Source organism: Channa argus, chromosome 1 (genome assembly GCF_033026475.1).
Source record: "Channa argus isolate prfri chromosome 1, Channa argus male v1.0, whole genome shotgun sequence".
NCBI classification, from domain to species: Eukaryota; Metazoa; Chordata; class Actinopteri; order Anabantiformes; family Channidae; genus Channa; species Channa argus.
The window spans coordinates 50,853,890-50,874,134 of NC_090197.1; the positions used below are offsets into that span (position 1 = coordinate 50,853,890).

The 20,245-nt window shown below is 42.0% G+C and overlaps 1 protein-coding gene across 12 annotated transcripts in view; it reads right to left on the bottom strand.

The window, feature by feature from the left end:
• Positions 1-888: 888 nt before the first annotated feature.
• cpeb3 (cytoplasmic polyadenylation element binding protein 3) overlaps positions 889-20,245 on the bottom strand; it is a 39,823-nt gene continuing 20,466 nt past the window's right edge. For 8 of the 12 annotated variants that reach the window (XM_067474448.1, XM_067474471.1, XM_067474462.1 and 5 more), the window contains 7 exons: positions 20,031-20,054; positions 18,377-18,544; positions 16,998-17,087; positions 10,690-10,808; positions 9,614-9,728; positions 8,936-9,117; positions 889-7,398 (listed from right to left, as the gene is read on the bottom strand). In XM_067474448.1, coding sequence (XP_067330549.1) covers positions 7,171-7,398; positions 8,936-9,117; positions 9,614-9,728; positions 10,690-10,808; positions 16,998-17,087; positions 18,377-18,544; positions 20,031-20,054 — 926 coding nt within the window. In that variant the 3' untranslated portion in view covers positions 889-7,170. The remainder of the gene's footprint in view (positions 7,399-8,935; positions 9,118-9,613; positions 9,729-10,689; positions 10,809-16,997; positions 17,088-18,376; positions 18,545-20,030; positions 20,055-20,245) is intronic. The other 4 variants (XM_067474457.1, XM_067474439.1, XM_067474429.1 and 1 more) reach the window with 1 other exon arrangement.

Consider the following 20,245-nt stretch of genomic DNA (forward strand, 5'->3'; position numbering starts at 1 on the left):
AAGCATTAAATCTTCCCCTTTAAGCCAGCATTGACACAAAAGAGGGAATTTTATCCGAGCAAAGAGGCCGAAATTTTATTGAAAAATGTAATAAGGTTTGATTCTATGAACTACTAAAGAACTCAAGCGGCTAAACTTTAAATCCACACAAATGCATAACTTTTAATGCAAAATAATCTATAATATCCTGGAAATATGTTTAAGAATTAAAAAATATGTATATTTCCAGTTTACAATGTCAAATAGAAAATTTAGGATTCTGTCATTCATTTGAACTGGTTTGTCTAGAGGCACGTAACAGACATAATATGAATTATTATTATTATTATGAAACCAGCTTGTCCCTTACAAGAAAATTTCACCTTAAGTTATGGCTGATTTGTTTTGAACCCAATTTAAGAATCTTCTATTTAGTTTTAAATGTGCTTACTGAACATAGTTTTATAAATATTCATTCACCACAATTTTTTTTTGGTGACTTTTATAAAACGTAAGAAAATGTGTCAACCCCTCTGGCCGTGTACTATAAATTTCAAAGATGTTCATTAAAACTACTTAATTCAAACAATGGCTTTCAAAATACAGCATTTAGCACTTTTACATACATATTTTCCATTTGTGGAAGCTAAGGTGAAATGATCAAATAAGATAGGTAATCGTGGATCTTGTGGTGACTTTGTTTTCTTGGAAAAAAATTTCATTATGGATGGTTTGTCTGATTACTGCCTCGTCATCTGAATCTGAACAAGTAATCCATCATACTGAAAAAGTACATGTTAATAAAAGCACATTAAGCCGCCAGTGTTTTGTACAATGCAAGTTATTGATGGTCAGCCATCAGGTGGAAGGGAAGGTGGGGGGGGAGGTGCCATGCAAAAGACCACAAGGTTTCACAGCGTCATACAACTACGTTTAATAAGATTTGCTTAGTACAGAAAAAGGAGAAATTAAGGTGGGAACTACTACAAATTCTGAAGCAGTAGTAAGCATTAGCAGCATTGAGCTCCATGTTTTCAAATCACAGTTATACTGCAAAATGTTAAAGACAACCATAGGTCCAAGTCAACAATCTCAAGAGCCTCATCAAGATAGGACCAGGTTTCAAACCTAGGAAATAAAAACATGTCTTCATAGAAAAAAAGAAAAGTACATTTGAAAAGTAGTGAGGGTGTTGGTGGAAAAACCCATAACCAGTCTTTCTTCTTTTCGAGATCACAACATAATGAGACCTACAGTGTTAACGTACCCAGAAAATGCCCATGAAGCAGAAGTGAACATACACTATAATATCCAAATCTAGTTACATGAAGTACATACACATTATTAGAGAGGAATATATAAAATGGTTGCCATCATTCAAATCATGATCATCTTTTTTTGTTGTTTTTGTTGTTGCACATACACTTGATTTATAGTTCAGGTATAAATAATTATTTTTTTTTTAGGTGAAAGAGAAACTCAAACAAAATGGCCAGATGGTAGAGAAATACTTGGTGGTGTGGTGGTGAATAATACTGAGTCCTGGGAGAGAGCAAAGGGCAGGACTAGTTAGAAAGACATTGGGGGGGGGGAGGGGAGAGGGAAGAGGGGGGTGGGGGGGGGATGGTTATTAGCATCAGCTGTATAAACTGGTAGAAAAGCTCAGCCAGAAATAACATTCTCACATGAGCTGGAGTCTTTTGGATGAATTACTGCAGCGAAAGGAACATCACAAACGTTTCAAAATGAAGCCGCGACCTGAATTTAAAACAACAAATAAACGGTTCAATATTTTGGAAATTGCACTTATTCGTTGTCTTACTGAGTTACACAGAAGATTGATACCAACTTTGTACACAGAGTTAAGCTTTGGCCTGGAGCTGATTACACTGACTGGATGGCTTAGCTAAGCTTAGCTTATCTTAGCTTAGCTTAACTTAGCTTAGCTTAGCTTAGGCCAGTTCTCTCTGAAGTTTCCGTTTTCCTACCAGCACCTATGAAGCTCCTTCAGTAACAACCTTGTGTCTCGTTCGAAACTTGAGGGAGTTAAAGCTCAAGGCCAAGAAGTGGTCCAGCATTTAATCTTCAACACCAAAACAGGTTTGTTTTAGAGTTTTTTTTTTAATATTCTAAGTTATTTAGATGGGGGAGCAGAGTTTCTGGTAGGGAGTCTCATTTCTGTCGGTTATATATGAAGCCCAAGCCATTAGCTTAGCACGGAGACTGATGGCAATAGAAAGAAGTGACATTTTGAAAAGCCTACCAGCACCTCAATTAGTCAGTAATTCATTTTATATGTTGTTCATTTAAATCAACAAGCAAAATCAACTACAATACTAATACTGTACTGTTACAGAGCAAGTCCATAACTAGTTCCTGACGGGCGCTAATGCTAAGCTAACAGTCTCCCGAACTCTAGGTTGATTTGTAGCCGTCTGATGCTCGGCATGAGTGAGAAGTACATTTTGCAAGATGTCTACGTTGTCTTTGTCTCTCAGCTCAAAACGGAAAATGTAAAAAAAAAAAATACAAATAAATAAACAGGGAAAACAGTGTATCTCTACATTCATACTGGATACAATCACACTAGTGCCACCTGCAGGGACGGAACAAACCAGAAAGAAGTGGTGATACAAAGCGGTCTTTCATAAATGCTGAATATTTCACGTGAGGACGTTATTGTACTTAGCAGTAGCAGTAGTAGTAGTAGTAGTATTGGAGTAGCAGAAGCAATATAAATGGGTCAGTGGTGTTGTCCATCTTCCACAATTACTTCACAACATACTGCGTGTATGCTCCATTCTGACATTTTTATTTTTATTGCCCGTTCATTTGTTTACACTGCGAATCACTTAAACATCACCAGCCACCAATCTGTTGCTTGTGAGTAGTTTCTTTTTTTTTTTTTCACCGTAGATGATTTTCACACTAATGTAAGCAACATCATTGAGTCAACACAGAAAGCGTAGCATTTTTCAAGAATTGAGACACCTTAGTAACAATATTACAAAGTTTTTTTCTTTTTCAGCTTCAAAAAAAAAAGTGAAAAACAAAATGGAAAAAATAAAACTTTTAAAGAATTAGCATCATAAAATTAATTTATTCCACGTAAAAATACAAAATAATATTAATGACATTGACCAGATATGAAAGTCTCCCCCAGAAATAACTATTAATGGTTGAGAAATAAGTCTGTAAAGAAAGAAATAGGAAAGAAAAATGAAAATATGTAAATATGTTTTAAATTCTTTTCTTTTTTAGCAAAACTTTCTAAAAATAATGAAAATTTCTCAGTACAAAGGCTACATTACTACTGGAAGGTACTAGCAGGTAGAGTAGGTAAATACACAGTAGAAAATGATTTTAGTGAATCACAATGCTTGCAATGAAAATAATTCTGCAATAAAGATTTATGCCTCTTTTTCTTGTTTTCATCTTTTCTACAAACAGTACAAACAGTATTGCACATTACAACAAAGAATCAAGGTTCTTAGCCTTAAAAAAAAAACAAAACAAAAAAAAAAAGGGTCTAATTCAAGTCTTGCGTGAATAGAAGGCCACCAGTCAATTGATGCACCTTGGGGGCTTTCGATCAAGTTACAGGTGAAAACACTTGTGTGTGTTTTGTGTTAAAAATAACATTCTTTTCTCACTACCTCCAGCTGTTCAGTGACGCTCAGGTCAATTTTTCTCCCAATGATGTCAGGCTAAGAAATCAGGGTCACGCTGCTTTTTTACAAAACAAAAAGGGAGCACATACTTTTAGGAAACATAAAAAACTTCTCTTAAAAAAATAATGAACAGAAGAACTCTTTCACAACTCTTGTTAGCATAGTATATGACTGATTATAAATATACAAAAAAAAAAGTGGGAAATATGATAAGTGATATTTTTGTTTCCCCTGAAGAGTTCTATTCTGATATTTTGACCGATTTGACCAGTGGGACACGCACCCTAACTTCCACTGTAATAAAGTCGACTGTATTCGCACTAACTCCACCATTATATTATTTATAAAGCTCTAACTCCTTCAGTTGTTGTCTTTTTTTCAAAAAAATAAATTCTTAAAATGAAAGCAAATAAGCATGAGAAAAAAATGTAAAAAAAAAAAAAAAAAAATCAACCATCTGTTAAATCATTTTTTTTTGAAGAATTAAATTAATATATATTTTCATTTGAATAAACTTACTTAGAAAATATCAGTTTCTCTCCTAATATATTTCAAAATTGAGGTATTGCAAAAGATCCTGTCAGTCAGAAAGCACGCGTTATCGTTTTTTGTTTTTTTTTTTTGTCTTTTAACAAAAAGAACTGCTGACTGTCGAAAACTGTTCAGATACAAAGATTAGTGCATAACAAATATCTGTTATAGAGAAGAAACAAACATAGAAAAACTTATCTGGGTGGGGAAAGAAATGTCACAAAAAACACCCAGAATTCACTTTCATTGGGATAATTATTATTACTCAAGGTCAGCCTCTTATTTTAATCTTTTTTTTTTTCTATCAGTAAAAAAAATTATCTTCCACTTAGTTCCTATTAGATTTTTCTTGGACAAGAAACAAAAAACATCTATTCTAAAGCTTAAGGAAAAAAAAAAAAAAAAATCAGTTTGCGACTAAAACAAGAATGAGGAGAGGGACTACGGGCACCAGCAAGACATGACTCACAGACAAAAATAAAAGGTTTTTTTTTGGTGGTGGGGGGGGGCATCACATTAAGTTCCAATGATATAGGATCCCATTCAGATTGTCCACAAAACTGCTAAAAACCAGTGTAACATGCCCCCCACCCACTCTCACTTCCATGCCCAAACCAGAGCCACCCTGTCTCCTCCTTTTCATTGCATTCATCATTACCAAACACCTCCCTGGTTGCCCACCCACCCAATCCTGTATTGAACTGCACCATAACCTTTTGATAAAGACAAAATATATATTTATATATCCACCATTTTTTTAGCAGGTCCATTACTTCAAGCTTCGCAGGAAAACAAAATCTGGATAAATATGGTAACCTCATCTTTGCACATGTTCCAGGATTGCTGTACTCCCATTTCCTCCCAACCCTGACCAAGCAATGTAGTGAGAGCATGTGCAGAGCTCGAGGTTTTCAAACCCAAGTCTCTAGTAGCTATAATGTTTCTTTTTATTTACCTCAGAACACCGCCCCCCCACCCCCCCTGTCCGTTTTTTTTTCTCGCAAACTGCCCTCTGTTTTCTCATCTATATTGACTTCAACCTTCAGCTCCTCTGCAGGAGGCCCACACGGCCTCCTGCAGCAGGTGGCTGCTCACTCTGTGTGTGTGCGTGTGTTTTAGGTGGCCTGTTAAAAGTCAAACACGTGAGCTCTTTGGTTGCATTCTGGGACGTAAATGTGCGCTTTAGCCAATGGTGAAACAAAAAAAAAAACAGACCTCAGTTCTCAGTTTAAGCACATTGTTGAGTCTTCTCGTCGGATCAGACTCAGTGTTTTTAGGCCTGTGTGTGTTTGTGTGTTTAACAGAAAGACAGCTTTCTCTTTGTGTATGTGTGTGTTCATGTGTGTTGTGTGAGAGGCTTCTGTGTGTACTGGTGCAAGTGTGTGTACAAGAGAACATATATACATGTGCATACACTAATTATGAAGTTTCACAGGACTTCTATGTCGGACATTAACGACAGTTAAAGCGAATCACAGTTCTAGGCATTACTCAGGCCTAACTACATACGGTATAAAAAAATTGCACAATTATATCAACAATCACTCCAAAAAAGTACTTCACCTATCGCAGACACTTTTAAATGCTAATCCTACATTTGATTTGATTTGTGATTATTCAGGATGTCTGGCTGTGCTCGCTTGCCTGTTAGTGCAGGAAGCATCTTCTGTGCCGCCCTGTGGCGTGGTCTGTCAGCCTGACCCAGCAGCGCAGAGCCGCGGTGGCTCCTTTGACCAGTCTTCCCTGTTTCTGTCCAGTTTCATGCGCGTCCAACGCATGTCTATAGTGTGTTGTGCAAACATGGGCTGAATCGAATAGTAGACATGATACTGAAAAGTGTATTGCATGCATCAACCCGACTGAAATAAACATGCAGTTAGGGGTGACCCACCCTGACCCCCACAACAGATAGCTATCATAGCTATAGGGGTGCCCCCTGCCCCCCCCCTAGTGACAGCCCGTGGTTCTAAAACACCAGGTGCTTCTCTGGATCTGTTATCTATTATTTTACACCTTAGCCTGAAGAGAGAGTACTTATGGTATCTGTTCATACCATGGATTTAGCAGCAAAGCTATTGCAGCATTACATTTACATAACACTAAAAAATAATGTTATTATAAAAATAAAGACCTAGAAATTGAAAGCAAACTAATCTGATTGAGCATTTGAGGTATTAATATTTTCAATGTCAAAATTAAGAGCAAATATCTCGTGTTATTTTTTTACTCCGGGCGATACGAGCCCACACTACTGGATAGTTGTTAAATCTTGCTACATCTTATGCCACATATTAGGCTTTTTCTGTATGCGGTAATTTCAGTTGCCTTTGGTAACGTTTTTTTTATCTTACTAGGGCCAATATAACTACAGCTTTTCAAAACAAGTGCATGCTCCTTTTACAGAAAATTTAAATTATCTATATATGTATAGATAGGTACAAAACAAAAAATATATACTTTTTAAATATTTGTGTGGTCCCACCTCTGTTTCAGTAGGGGGTGAGTCCAACAGGACGTACCACACCACACAGTCGACAGGGAACTAAAAGTAGCCCGCTGTCAAACATACCATCCTGTGTGTGTGTGTGTGTGTGTGTGTGTGTGTGTGTGGTGTGTGTGTTTGTGTGTGTGTTTGTCTGTGTGTGTGTTTAGTGAGATTTTGTGCCAAAGTGCAAATTCTAAGCTGACAGACTTTCGGGTTTCGTTCCCCCAGTGTTTCATCAGAGGGGAACACTAGACAATGAGTTCAGAGCCACGTGGGATGAAGAGCGTCCCGTGATGGAATCCTTTTTGCTTTTATTTTTTATTATGAGGTGTTTGTGGGGAGCAGGGTGTAGTAGGTGGGGCTGCTGGAGGAGGAGGAGGGGGGCACGGCAGCGCTGTCCTCGGCTGAAAGGTAGCAAGGCGGAGGAGATTATTTTCTTTTTTTTCTTTTTTTTTTAGGGGCCAGGTGTAGGTTCGCCAGGACAGAGCTGACTCCCGAGCCCCCTCAACTCCAACGGAAAGAGACGTGTCGAGGGCGGTCGCCCCCCTCCTTCACCAGTGGCTTGTGAAACTCTCTGCCGGCTCGTGAGTGGATGCTGGCCCAGCAGTACTCGCAGTAGTACTGCAGGCAGGTGACGTTGGCACAGAAGAAGGGGGCAAACTTCCCCCCGCAACGAGCCCCCTGGCACTCGTCACACATCTGGTCGTCCAGGACGTACGGCTTCACCTCCACCTAGGAAGAAGTAAAACAATATCAACAAACAAATCAAAATAAAACTAACAGGTATTTTTACACACGAAAATACACTTGCATACAGTTGTACTTCAAACCCATTTAACTACACTGCAAAACCAACCCAAACAGCAGATAAAGGACTGAGTTGGCTCCTTCGGACATTAGTCCACAGAGTCCATGCAAAGCAACCTCTGTGCAATGTTCCAAAATAAAACCAGGCCAGATTGAGGCAGGTATACTCCCGTCCACTAGTGAAGTGAGTTTGACCACAAAGCCAGCGGACAAGAAATGAGAGCTCAGTCACCATGGAGACGCCTCAGTGCATGAGTAGGCAGCGGTGAATGCTAACCTTATTATAGCGTGGCCACAAAATGAAAGGTTATCGACTCCTCTAACAGTAGGAGACTGTCCTCCTTGGCTAAAGTCTGAGGCTACAGTTTAAAAAAAAAAAAAATTCCTCTGCTTTGCTGTGAGCATCAACCTTCCTCAAGTAAAAAAAAAAAAAAAAAACATGAGAACACGGCTGGGCAGAAAATGGCAGCGCTGCCATGTTATTAAACACCAGTATGAGCTGGGTGGACACGAGGTTGACCAGGGGTAATGAGATTTTATTTTCTGTCACAGAGACGCCTTCACAGTTAATGGAATTGTGGATGCTGGTGGCAAGAAAAGGGAACATTGGAGAGAAAAGTGGCAGCGGCAGGCCTCCTTATTACACAACCCGCCTTTAAAGCCAAGCTAATGGTGGGTCTCAAGAATGTGCTCTTCTCGTGGCCCACTTTCTGTGGTTTACAACGGATACGTTCTTTGGAACAGTTAGCAACGTCACATAATGCATGTTTTTTTAATCACTATGAAGGTGAAAGCAAATGGAGCTTAAAAATAGGAAAAATCTTTAACTGGGTCAAAAGCTGTTTAACAAGGGACTTGATAAATACCGTTGTGTCGCACTTTTAGACGAACGTCTTTCTTCACCTAGTATTGTTTTCTTTGACGGGTTCGGAACATTATTTGTTTTCCGCCCAGTCTCAATCATAATAGACACACCAACCCCCCCCCCCCCTCCCCTCCCCTCCAATGATAGATGCTGATAGCTGAAGTGGGCTGCACTGCCCCGCCCTACAGAGGCTCGGCTTCCTGGCTGACAACCAGTCTCTCTTGGTCACAATCTGTCCCGCTGCAATTGGCCGGCGTGCCTGAAATAGCCCGGCTGCAGCGCGGCCTGAGTGGATATACATGTATAAGGAACTGCTATAATTAAACCAGCCCTATGCGTCTGCAACTTGAAACATCTGTCTTGACTCCGGCGGCCAAAGGCCACAGCGACTGCACAGCCAGGCTTTAGCCTTCTGTTATTGTAGGCTGCGCTGAGCAGTTGGCTATAACGAGAGCAGTGAAACACGGGAGAGGGCTCCAGCAGAGTTCAGCTCTGCTGCGTGCCGTAGGAATGACTGAGAAAAACCTCAGCTGCGGTGGAGACACTGCTTTCTTTCAGCGGAAGGATGTTGTGAAGGAAGTGCACGAACTTGCTCACCCTTTTGTCGATGTCATTGTGCTGCAGCTGAACGAAACGAGCGCTGATGGCGGCGATGTAGCTCTGCTGATTGGAGAAGGCCACGCGGCCGGCCCCCTTTGGGTATTTGAGCTCCGGGTCAGTGTCGATGCCGGCGTAGCAAACACCTCCGTACAGCCGGTCCATGATCATAGCCAGCTCCACTGAAGAGGAGAGGGAGGGAGATGGTTAGTGCTGCAGCCGCTCTTCTCATGTGGCTTTGCGAGTTAAAGGCCATTTAGCCCTTGCTTTTGTTCTCAAATTCAAATGCTTCAGCTCCTCTTAAAAAGTTGCACTTTTGTGATGGACGCCGTTATTAACTGATGTCAAAGTCTAACCTAGTCCAGCGCTCATCAGAGCAGCAGTGGGAAACTGCTGGCATGATGAGTAGGGGTCACATTGCAGGCAAGCCAGCAGTGTTTATCACGAGAACAGAAAGACTGAGCCTGCCATTACACCATGAATTCTACGACCACTTGGCTGGCTTCCTGGAAACCGAAGTAGAGGACTTTCTCCCAGGGAGAACTTTTCATTACAGCCTTCAGCCTCGATGCTTGTTTACATTACATTACTTTACATTATGAAGCCAATTTAGGAGCTTTTGGGGATCACAAAAAAATACTAATAAAAGACATATTTCATACATGTTAGTATAGTTACCTGCACGTAGGGGCCGTGGGACTCCCCCAACAAAGATGGTCTTGCGGGGGTCCAGAGGCTGGGAGCCGTCCATAACAAAGTCACTATCGCTCAGGTTCCAGGGACGAATCTGGACCTGCAGGAGAACAAAGGAAGCAGAATCCAGTAAGGTAGATGATTATGTGGTACAGTATGTTTCCTGTCCATGTCCAGCCACCACTTTGGTCCTGAATGATGAGGCTGATCGTTTTTTATAAGAGGATACCCTGACTTTTCGTCAAGAGTTGTCAATTTAAAAATTTCGGTTTACCCAAGTAAGGATATGCAGGTCACTGGAGTACGACTGCCGAACCTTCGTGAGTCCGACCGTACTGTTTGGGAATTAGCACATCTTACATGGAGATGCTGAAAAACTGTTCGTGCATTTGTCATTACCAGTTTTTCTAAATACCGTTTGCTGCTCCGACAATTTCATTTCTGCAGGTAGGGTCTCAATCAAATCTGAATGATTTAACCAGCTTTTAGCCAAGGCAAAAGAGATGCAGTTAACCCATTCTTACCATTGATACAGGTACAGGTAAACATACATCACAAGATGGCGCCCACATTCCAATAATAGCTAATGCGGAGTGATGCAACTTTACATTCTCCACGTCTTGTTTATGACCAAACATCAGTGAAGGTAAAATGTGTGTTTAGGGCAGATGAGGAAAAAAGGTGCACGACAACATACAATAAATCTACTTGGTTTATTTGACTAGGTGAATAGCGGCTAAGCAGCACGGTGGTGGAGTGAATGGTGCCGTTTTCATCATCAGTAACCTGCTGCTCTCTCGACGTGGAAATTTCCTCCCACAGTTTCCTCCCTCAGTTCAAAGACACGTACGTTTAATTGGTGACTCTAATTTTCCCGCAGATGCGAATGCGAGGGGAGAATGTTTGTCTGTCTGTGTCTCGCTCTCTGTGTTGGCCCTAACATAGACTGGCGATCGGTCTAGGCTGCACGCCGCCTCTCACCCAATGACAGCTAGGATGGGCTCCCGTTACCCTGAACAGGATGAGTGGTTACAGCTAATGGATGGATGGGTGCCACTTACGGGTTTGTCTTTGATAGTGGGACTGGATACACACAGGTAGAGCTTGCCGTCCTCCTCAATGCAGGCATCAATCAAAGCCTGAACAGAGGTCTCTTCCTGGAAGAGCAGGAAGGCGTAACCTGGAAGGGGAAACAGAGGTTTTTAAAAAGAAAAGAAAAAAAAAAAAAATTAATTACACTTGTTGCTTAGGAGTCATAAACTTGTGACCATGAGTGACCATTGTTAGGATTTCTGTTTGTTTTTTGTTTTTTTTACAGTATCTATATTTTACTTTGTCAGTCACAGTGTCATGACTAAGCCTCATAGGTTTTCTTTGTCATTTCCAGTGTCAGATCAGACACAGGCTTGTGGCCATGTGGCCATGTGGCCATTTCCTGGGTCCTCATTTACCTTCTCTGCTCCCATAACTCACTTGCACTACCTCAGATGAAATGGCGTGCACCATAGAGGAACTATGCAAAATTAATACGAAACACTGCACATCCTCCCTGAGAGGTGGGCCAGGTAGAGGGGAGTTGGGTGATGTCTTTGCAAAGCAGAAAGAAAGCAATTCAGACAGTCACTCTGTACTGTTGAATTATTTAGTACTGAGAGCACAGACCTCATACAATGTCAGAGCCATTAAGCAGTTTTGGAAGGGACAGCGAACCAATTCAACAGGGTACATCCATCACACAATGCTACAGGCATCGACAAGCAGTGGGGATCAGATTTATAGGCTACACACAAAAAACCCAGAAGTTTAAAGCCCAAACCAACTATGTGACAGCCCAGTGACTGAAGTAAACATATTGTAATACTACCAAGGATCAGTACACATTGAACACACAGTCAACTGTGAATAGGTTGTAAATTATTAGTGCATTTCTCTGATTACTTGTTTGTATTAGAGTAAACTCTGTCTCTAACTTCCTTTGTAGTAGCGTCTACAAAAGCCAGTGTGACATCTCTTAAGAAGTCTTCGCTCCTCTTAGATCCCACTAACATCATTCAAATGTCGGTAATCTTTTGTATTTGAGTAATATTGTTGTGGAATATCATTTAAAACCTGTAAGAACGACACACTCTCACCCAGAGTGAAACCAGCAAACGCATTTTCAGTTGGTTCAGTTGGCTACATGGTAGCAGTTAGTGGGTGTAGCTAAATATTTAGTGACAAATAATCCTGAAGTAAGAACTAGTTTGTTCGGTGCAGCTCGTTTCAATTTGGTCCTTTGTTAAACTCAACTAAGTAAATATTTAGGTTAGAACAAGCCTAAATTTCGGGTCAGCTGCTGAAACTGGCTCTATGAGTGTGAGGATTTGTTCCTTTCCTTTCTATAAATAGGACAGTAAACACATCTTAAAACGTAATGTTACTTTGTCACATTAAAAAAAAAAAAAGAAGAGGGATTTGAAGACATTTAGCTCTGGGAAATTAAAACATACATTAGAGTCTTGGAGTCTTGCTCCACCTTCAGAAGTCTCTAACAGGTACCATGATGATGACATGATTTCAATAACTTATAGCAAATCCTTGAGAAAATGAGAATTAAAAAAGAAAACCAAAAAACATTTGCGGCACCATAGCAAACGTACTGTAAAGGATGACAACAAGCAGCAAACTTCATCCGCGGTGAAGGAAAAAAGCCCTTCGCATATAATGTTAACAATAAGATTCCACATAATCACCCATGTGTACATTGTGGATCAGTGTTTAACCCCTTTGCCAATACACAGCACACACAACGTTACGTGATCACGTGTACGCAGTTTTATGCAAAGTTAACCAAAGAGGCCCTTGCTAATTAAAAGTTGCAGTGGTCGCTATAATGAGCCTTGTAGAGTCAAGTAACAGGCTAATTCCCTCAGTCGACCTATAATGTTTTCTGTAATAACAAGCTGTACGATTGTGGGCAAAACAAAATACTTACAATGCAAAACTAATTGCATTCAGCTGCTTCGAGTGACAAACTAATATCTGCTGTTTCCTACGCAGAGCCAAGTCCCCTCTGGACCGTCCTCAGGAAATACACAATTAGACTCAGTATAAAGAGGATTTTATGCACCATCATCTTTTTCAACATGCCTCGTCATCACCTGACATGAGAACCCTGTTTCTATAATATAAAGTAAGACAAAGAGGGTTTGTCGTTTGGGGGGAAAAAAAAATCATGTGGTTTAACACTGACATGCCCCTCAGAGAAAAAGCAGTCACACACACACACACACACACACACACACACACACACAAAGCTGCATGAAAAGGCAGAGCTAGCCAGCGGCTCATACAGTTTGAAGGAGAGGAACAACGTGTTCCATGACCTAGGGCAGAGGAGACAACCAGAGCAAGAGAGAAAAGAAGAAAGCGGAGGAGTGAGACACAGGGAAGGAAAGGGGAAGAATGTGGGGGACAAAGGTGAGGAAAAACGTAGGAAGGGAAGGACAGTGAACGACATGCAAATACATGAAGAGGTGAAGGGGTATGAAAACTGCAGGGACAGAGGCAGAGCTGCTACGTTGATTGACACTGTTGGAAAGTTGCAAAACGGATATCAGACGACCAGAAAGTGACAGACATTTTCATGAGGGACACTCACTTTCACACCAAACGTGCTATTATATATATATATATATATATATATATATAGTGTTACATCACTCACACCCGCTGGGGCAACGGCTGGGACTAAGCTAACTTCCAATATCAATCTGTATCATTACTGAAAGAAATAGGAAAATTCTAGAAAGTTCACACTATTATCAGCACACTAAAAGCAGTTTGAACAGACTACATTACAGTTGTAGTGACATGACATGACATTTTGTCGTCTAAGTAATAAAGTTTGCGTAGTAGAGGGAACAGGCTCCTCACTAAGACGCATCCTAAAAAGCCTCCCATTAATGCAGACTGCACCAGATTCCATGGGGCAATATGCCATTTTAATGCTCTGGTATTTAATCTGAATGGCGCTGGAGATCTGACTCTCCCCCCCCCCCCACCCCCACCCCCACCCCAATCAGCCTTGCGCAGTGCAGAGGCTTTACGCCACGGGAGGAGGGCACAGATCTGCAGTGGCTCGTGCCTGAGATTTATAGGGCTTTGCTGTTGAGCTCCCAAGCGCCGTCCAGGGAGATCAGGAATATGTGCACCTGCAGCATATTCCACCCTACAGAGCCGTGTTTGCACACAAACGATAGACAGAGGGCCTTGTAGGTCGGGCATGACCCCATGAAGGACTGACCCTAATGGAGCACAGCAGTTGGACTCGTCAGTTGAGGTCAAGAGCAACCTGACCTGACCTATTACTGTAAAAACAGTGACATGAACTAACTGCTACCTGTCAGTTTTAATAAAGAAAATGGGAAATGAATACTAATGGAACAATATGACATTGGTGGGAAATGAATGATTTGCTTGCCCAGGCTTTGATGAGAATATACCATATACAGAACATAACACAAAAATGACGCTGGTTGTACAAAGGAGTTATGTGCTGCACTATTTGTTGACTAGGGCGAAGCGACACTCTCTCTTTGCTTTAGCTTCATATCTAGTGAATGGACTTGAGAAGAAGGGTGTGAAGTTTCTTATTTAACTCTCGCAAAACCAGCAGCACAACTTCCTGTAAGATCACAGCAGCTTTCTAGAAGCTGGAATTTTCTACCAACATCTATAAAGATAAAAGCTGCAGGCAAATAGCATCACTTTATATTCACCGCGCAGACATGAGAGTTGTATCAACCTTCTCGTCTAACCGTTGAAAATAAAGCAAATAAGCTGCTGAGTGAAAGTATTTCGTGGCGTCAGCTGATACTTAAGTGCTCGGAAGTGATACTGCAGGATGAATCACTAAGTAGCGTACAAGCATCTCTGCTGCATTATGAACGGTCCACCATTGTGATCCTATTCTCTCTGTTGCCTCATCAACTGAAAGCTGCGTTGGCTTAGTCGAAATCCAATCCTAGATAACCTGACCACAGTGAGCGAGCGTAGTCACAACGTGCATCTCTCGTTTTACTGGTGACATTTCATGCTCAGCAGCTAGTATGCGTTTGCATATTTATTCCACATAGGTGAGGGCACAAACCTGTTCTGCCACTTGCCATAAGAGAAACATGGTGAAGAACAAGAAAGCAAATAAAAAAAAAAAAAAAGGCTCCCACACACACACACACACACACACACACACTTTACACGTAGGTCTGCTCCAAAAGCACAGATGAAGCCAAAGCTCATGTACATTGTCTGTATGTCCTATGATGGGAGGGGAAGTGAAAGGAACCTGCAGAGGGCTGTAACTGACTGAGCCGATGGCTTGGCAGTGTGGATGGAAGGAGACACACACACGTTTGCACTCCTAACAACAAATACAGGCCCTGAGGCTTTGGAGCAGTTGGACAGGAGTCAGTGATTGAGTAGAGGAGTGAAGAATTCAAGCATAACTAATCATCTCAATCTGAAGAAGTCACTCACTGCATAGAATGCCACTCGAGGGTGAAAAGATAAGGTGTGAGTAATGCAAATCAGTGTAAGAGTGTGACTAGTGCCAGTGTGTTATGTAGCAAATAAAATAAACTTTTTTTTTTTTTTTTTTATGTACATTTTTTCTAATGAGATCATTTGATTGACTGGTTACAGTCAAACCTCAGTATTGAGCCTTCGCACAAGTGTGACCCACTGCCGATGCAGTGTGACGTGAGCATTAGCATTCGTAGCAGTTTATAGCTCCCAGCGCTGGGGCTCCAGCGTGCAGGCTGCATCGCCGCCTCCTCCTCCTCCTCCTCGCATTCTAAATCCCAGAAATAGCTGCCTAACATTTCAAGGTTATTGCCGACAACAGTGACAACAGTGTTGTGCGACAGGACAGGGTGTGAGCGACAGCACCATGGTGACCAGAACTTCCCTTTTTTTTTTGGTTTGTTTGGTTTGAAGCGTGAGCTGGCTGAGAAGGGAGGGCTGTGCCATTTCATAAGGCTTATGGTACGACATAAATTCTAAATAGCAGACGCTTGAAAGGAACTGGAAACCTGGGACGAACTGCAAACAGACAACACCTGACAATTACCTGAACGGGATGAAACACTAGGTAAAAGTTGGAGCTGTGAAAACATGAAAACCACAAACACATCTAGTTCCTAGTTCCTCTCTGAGCCGTCGCTCCTCTCCAAGTATCGAGTCTTTACCCTGTCCCTTAAGTCAGGCACAGCAACAATATGAGTCATCCCAAAACCCCTTTCATAACTGTCCAGACACACATTGCCAGCAGTTTAATGAGAAGCGGGATGGAAAGTGACAACCATCTTCCATTCCATCCTGTCGAGCTTGGAAGGACATTTAACACGAAGTGAAGCTGCTGACCTCTTGATGTGAGTCCTATACTTCTCAAATCAACCAGCCACACACACACACACACACACACACACACGCAGATGTGCACTTGCACTCAACCTTGAAGCTATTAGCACTAACAACTCTGTCACCAGGCGCCTGCTGAAGCTCCCTTGCCACTTAATATGGAAGAGTGCGATGCAATTTTGAGATTTTAGCAGTTTCCCTTGGACTTTTTTTGCAGTGGGGCTTTTAAATTAAGAGTGAGAGATGAATTCTATACAGATCTCTTGTCCCACACGTCTCCTCCCCTTACATGACGGCATCCTCCAGCTGCTCTAAGCTCATTCATTCCCCTAAAAGGAGGCTGCATTTTTTTTCCCCCCCTCCTGGCTTCGGATATTAGCAGAGTCGTAGTCTATTCAAAATAATCCTCGGATGCTAAAAAAAGGGACGCTGAAAAAAACGAGAGTGGGGGAGAAAATGGCAGAGATTTTTGCAGGTCTTCCAGCTGCAGCTTATTACCATCTGCCTATGGAATGTCAGTTATTTCCAGAGTGTCTTTAAAAGCTTCCCTAATATGACACACAGCAGCTCCCAGACCAGAGGGAGTGATGTGGAGGCTTTCAAGAGGCTGATGTTACCCTCAACACCTGCTAAAAAAAAAAAAAAAAAACGACATCCGAGATGCTGCTCAGAAAGGAGACAAACTTTCAGACTTCTCGGGTAATCAATCAAGAAAAGAGCTCTCGGGTTAAAACTCTTGGAGGCCGGTTGGAGGCCGGTTGGGGATTCATTATACGCTGTATGTGTTGTATTTGTGGGGGGGGGGGGGGCTTAGAAAAACAACACGTCCATGCTTGCCCAGCATGAATTCTGGGTAATATGATTCTTTACAAACCTCTAAAGTGGCAATGCACCCGAGGTGATATTTAAACGTGTGGACTTTGATGTCTGGTGGGAAAAGACCGATGACGCTGTGGGAAACCGTACTTACCTTTAGGTGGGAAGTAGGATTTGCTCTCAGCCTTGTGGGGCCAGTCTACCACCAGGTGCCCATAGCGTCGGAAACTGTTGGTTATTTCGTCTGTGTAATAAAAGAAGAAAGCGAATGAAAATAATTGTTACAGTTCAGTGACGTGACAAGATTGATCGTTTCATGCAATATGGACATGACGAACTCTGTGCGGAGCCACACTCAGAGCGCAGACGGGCAGAGGTTCTATTTTTTGTGGTGTTGCTGCTGCAGCAGTAGCCCCTGCATTAAACAGGGACACAGGCCGGGCACATCCAGTCTGCACTGGACTGACTCATGAATTTTTCAGCCAGCGAAGAGCACGTATTTGTGCATCGAGGCAACAGTCCGTGAGCTTCTTCAACATGGTAGACACATATGAACATATTAACACTTTAGATGTTGCGTATTCGGCCATTTTATACGATGATCTACACATCTGAGGTACTTGTACTTAAATCTTTCCATTTCATGTTAATTTAGAGCTTCACTACTTTTCTACGTTTCACTCTACTTTAGTCATGTCACACGTATAGTTACTTTACCAATAAATATTTTACATAGTAAACCTATAAAAGATTTATAAGCACTGTTGTAATTTACATCATCCAGCAGAAGGTGACATGACAGTTCGGTGAATACTTTCTTAGTGTAACTATGCTCCAAAACTTATTGTGGAAAGGTGCTGTTGACTGGCAGTGGTGCAAATGTATAAGCTTCTAAATGTGTAAGAAGGAGCCTCGCACTTCTAACCATTAAGAGAATTTCCAATCATTTTTGCTTGATTAGTACGTTTTGCAGCATTCTCATTTCTATTTAATAAGACCTATAATCTGCAGGGGGCTGTGGAGAATGTGGCTCAGCATATCAGGGACAGACATTAGAACGGATCGCAGAAATTAGATTAGAGCTTTGCCTATGACTACATTTTGGGGTATTGTGATATTTCATTTCCTACACACAATAATAAGTGTGGTATCAATCAACATGACCAATCCTATTTCCCATGATGGGAATCTATTCCTTTACGTTTTCCTTTAACTCAAAAATGTATTTTTTTAATTAAGGTGTCAAGGGTGTAAAAGCTTCAAAGCGTAGAGCTAAGTAAGTCAATCTTTTTAATAAAAGCTTCACCGGCTCAATAGTGTGCACATTAATAATCTTCAACAAGTCAAGCTGCCCTTTAGCCAGGTTCAAATACTTTAAGGAAACAGTTAGTGCCAAACAGCCAGAAACAAAGCCTGTGCTGGGCGGCTTTCAATAATGAAAGTACTGTACAGTATGTTCCAGCTTCCCTCTGCAGCCGGGCTGTGCCGAACAATAGTTAAGGAACGAGAGTGATGACTGAATCCTTAACTTACCTTCATCTATGTCAGGGGGGAGGCCTCCAACAAACACCTTCCTGGAGTAGCGCTCCATCCTCTCTCCGTTCTGACAGCGGGTTGGGGAGTTCAGGCCAGGGGTCAAGGAGGGGTCGCCGTGGCCGTCGTCGAGGAAGCCATCTTCAAAGGGGAAAAGACAGGAACGACCTGGGAGGAGAGGAAGACCGGAGAACACCAGGAAGACAGGCCGGAAGATGGGGACAAGAGGGGAGGACAGAGAGATGCAGGAGCATCAAGTAAAAAAAAAAAGAAAGGGAGGGTGTGAGAGAGCGAGTCAATTAATCACATCTGGAAAACTTTATGGTGAAATGTTCTATGTTCTGCACTTATTTAGCGCTTTTCTACCTATTGCCACTCAAAGCGCTTTACACTGCTTCTAATTCACCCATTCACACTCATACACTCATACACTGATGGGGAGCAACTAAGTTGGGGTTCAGTGTCTTGCGCAAGGAAACTTCGACACGTGACAATTCTGAATCTACTCTGTCTTTAACACTTTTGAATCCTATTTTTTTAAGAATGCTACATAATGTCTGCTGTCACAACAGCTTAATAAAGAAATAACATCAGTTAGTATATTGTATGTGTCAAAGTCGAATCCATCCTTTAACTGTTGCTGGTGACTTCCACTCCCAGCTGTCATGACATTAACCAGTCCTCCTGACCTGTAGGCAATATGTTAAACTGCAGAAGCTAATGGGAGGTGACAGAGTGTTGATCCGTCAGTAATGAGCGTGGCTGCAGTACCGTGTGTGTGAGCTACAACCACGGCTGGAGAGATATTTCCTCAAAGCTGTGGCGCTTGTCTAAATGGAATGTGTGTGTTTTTGTGTAACAGAGCCACATTTGCGTCTTTTTTAACGCTGTGTGTTCACGTCCCAAACCCCTACGTCAGCAATTTTAATCGACAAATTTTTGTAGCCACATCACCAGCTCCACTATAGTACAACTAAAAAAAAAAATGTTTAAAAATGCGTAACCCCAGTCCGATGCTGCTTTGTCCTTACAAACATCTGTCCTTGCTGAATAAAGACAGAGTGAGTTGAAATAAATTAATTAATTTTAAAAAGGCACATCAAATCAGGTGTGATCAACTATCTTTTGCCATTCGGATGGTGAGTCATATCTGAGTCAGCATACTAAACCATCAAAAGCCTCAAACGTTTTAGGGTTTGACTTTTCTTTCGTGCGTGTTCCCGATTACAACAAATGCTGCAAAACACAGGATTTGTATTTTGTTGTTAGAACTGTTGCTGCTTGCGCTTGTGTGTGCAACACAGCACCGAGGTAGATGACTGACTCAGAATAGAGACAAGAGGCAGATTTCTTTTTTTAACTTTTTTTTTTTTTCTCTCACCATCAAGCCAAACAGGATTCGTGACACAGATTTGGTGGACCCTTTTGCCTCACCCTGATTAAATGCACAACATGAAAAACAGTGTGTCAAAATGAATATGATTTCATTCAATCACAGCACAGATGAGAAGCAGATAGGGACAGAACACTGAGACACCGCCCCACCCCACCCAGCCCAGCCCACCCCGCCCAGCCCAGCCCAGCCCAGCCCTGGCCTCGGAGAGAGACGGCCTTGCACTTCAAGCAGAACCCCAGAGAAAAGGCTACACGTTACCTCGTCTGCGGCCATAGCTCCGGGCTGCTTGTCAGCACAGTGGGGCAAGGAGAAGAGACACAAGGAGAGACAGAGGGACGGGGCAGGAACAACAAGGGTTGGAAAGAGATACAGAGACATGGGTTTTTGTGGAAATGAACCAAAAGGAACATCTCTAAGGCAACAGTGAAACCACAGATGGCCACACCTAAGCTTCGCCAACGGGAGGAGGGTGA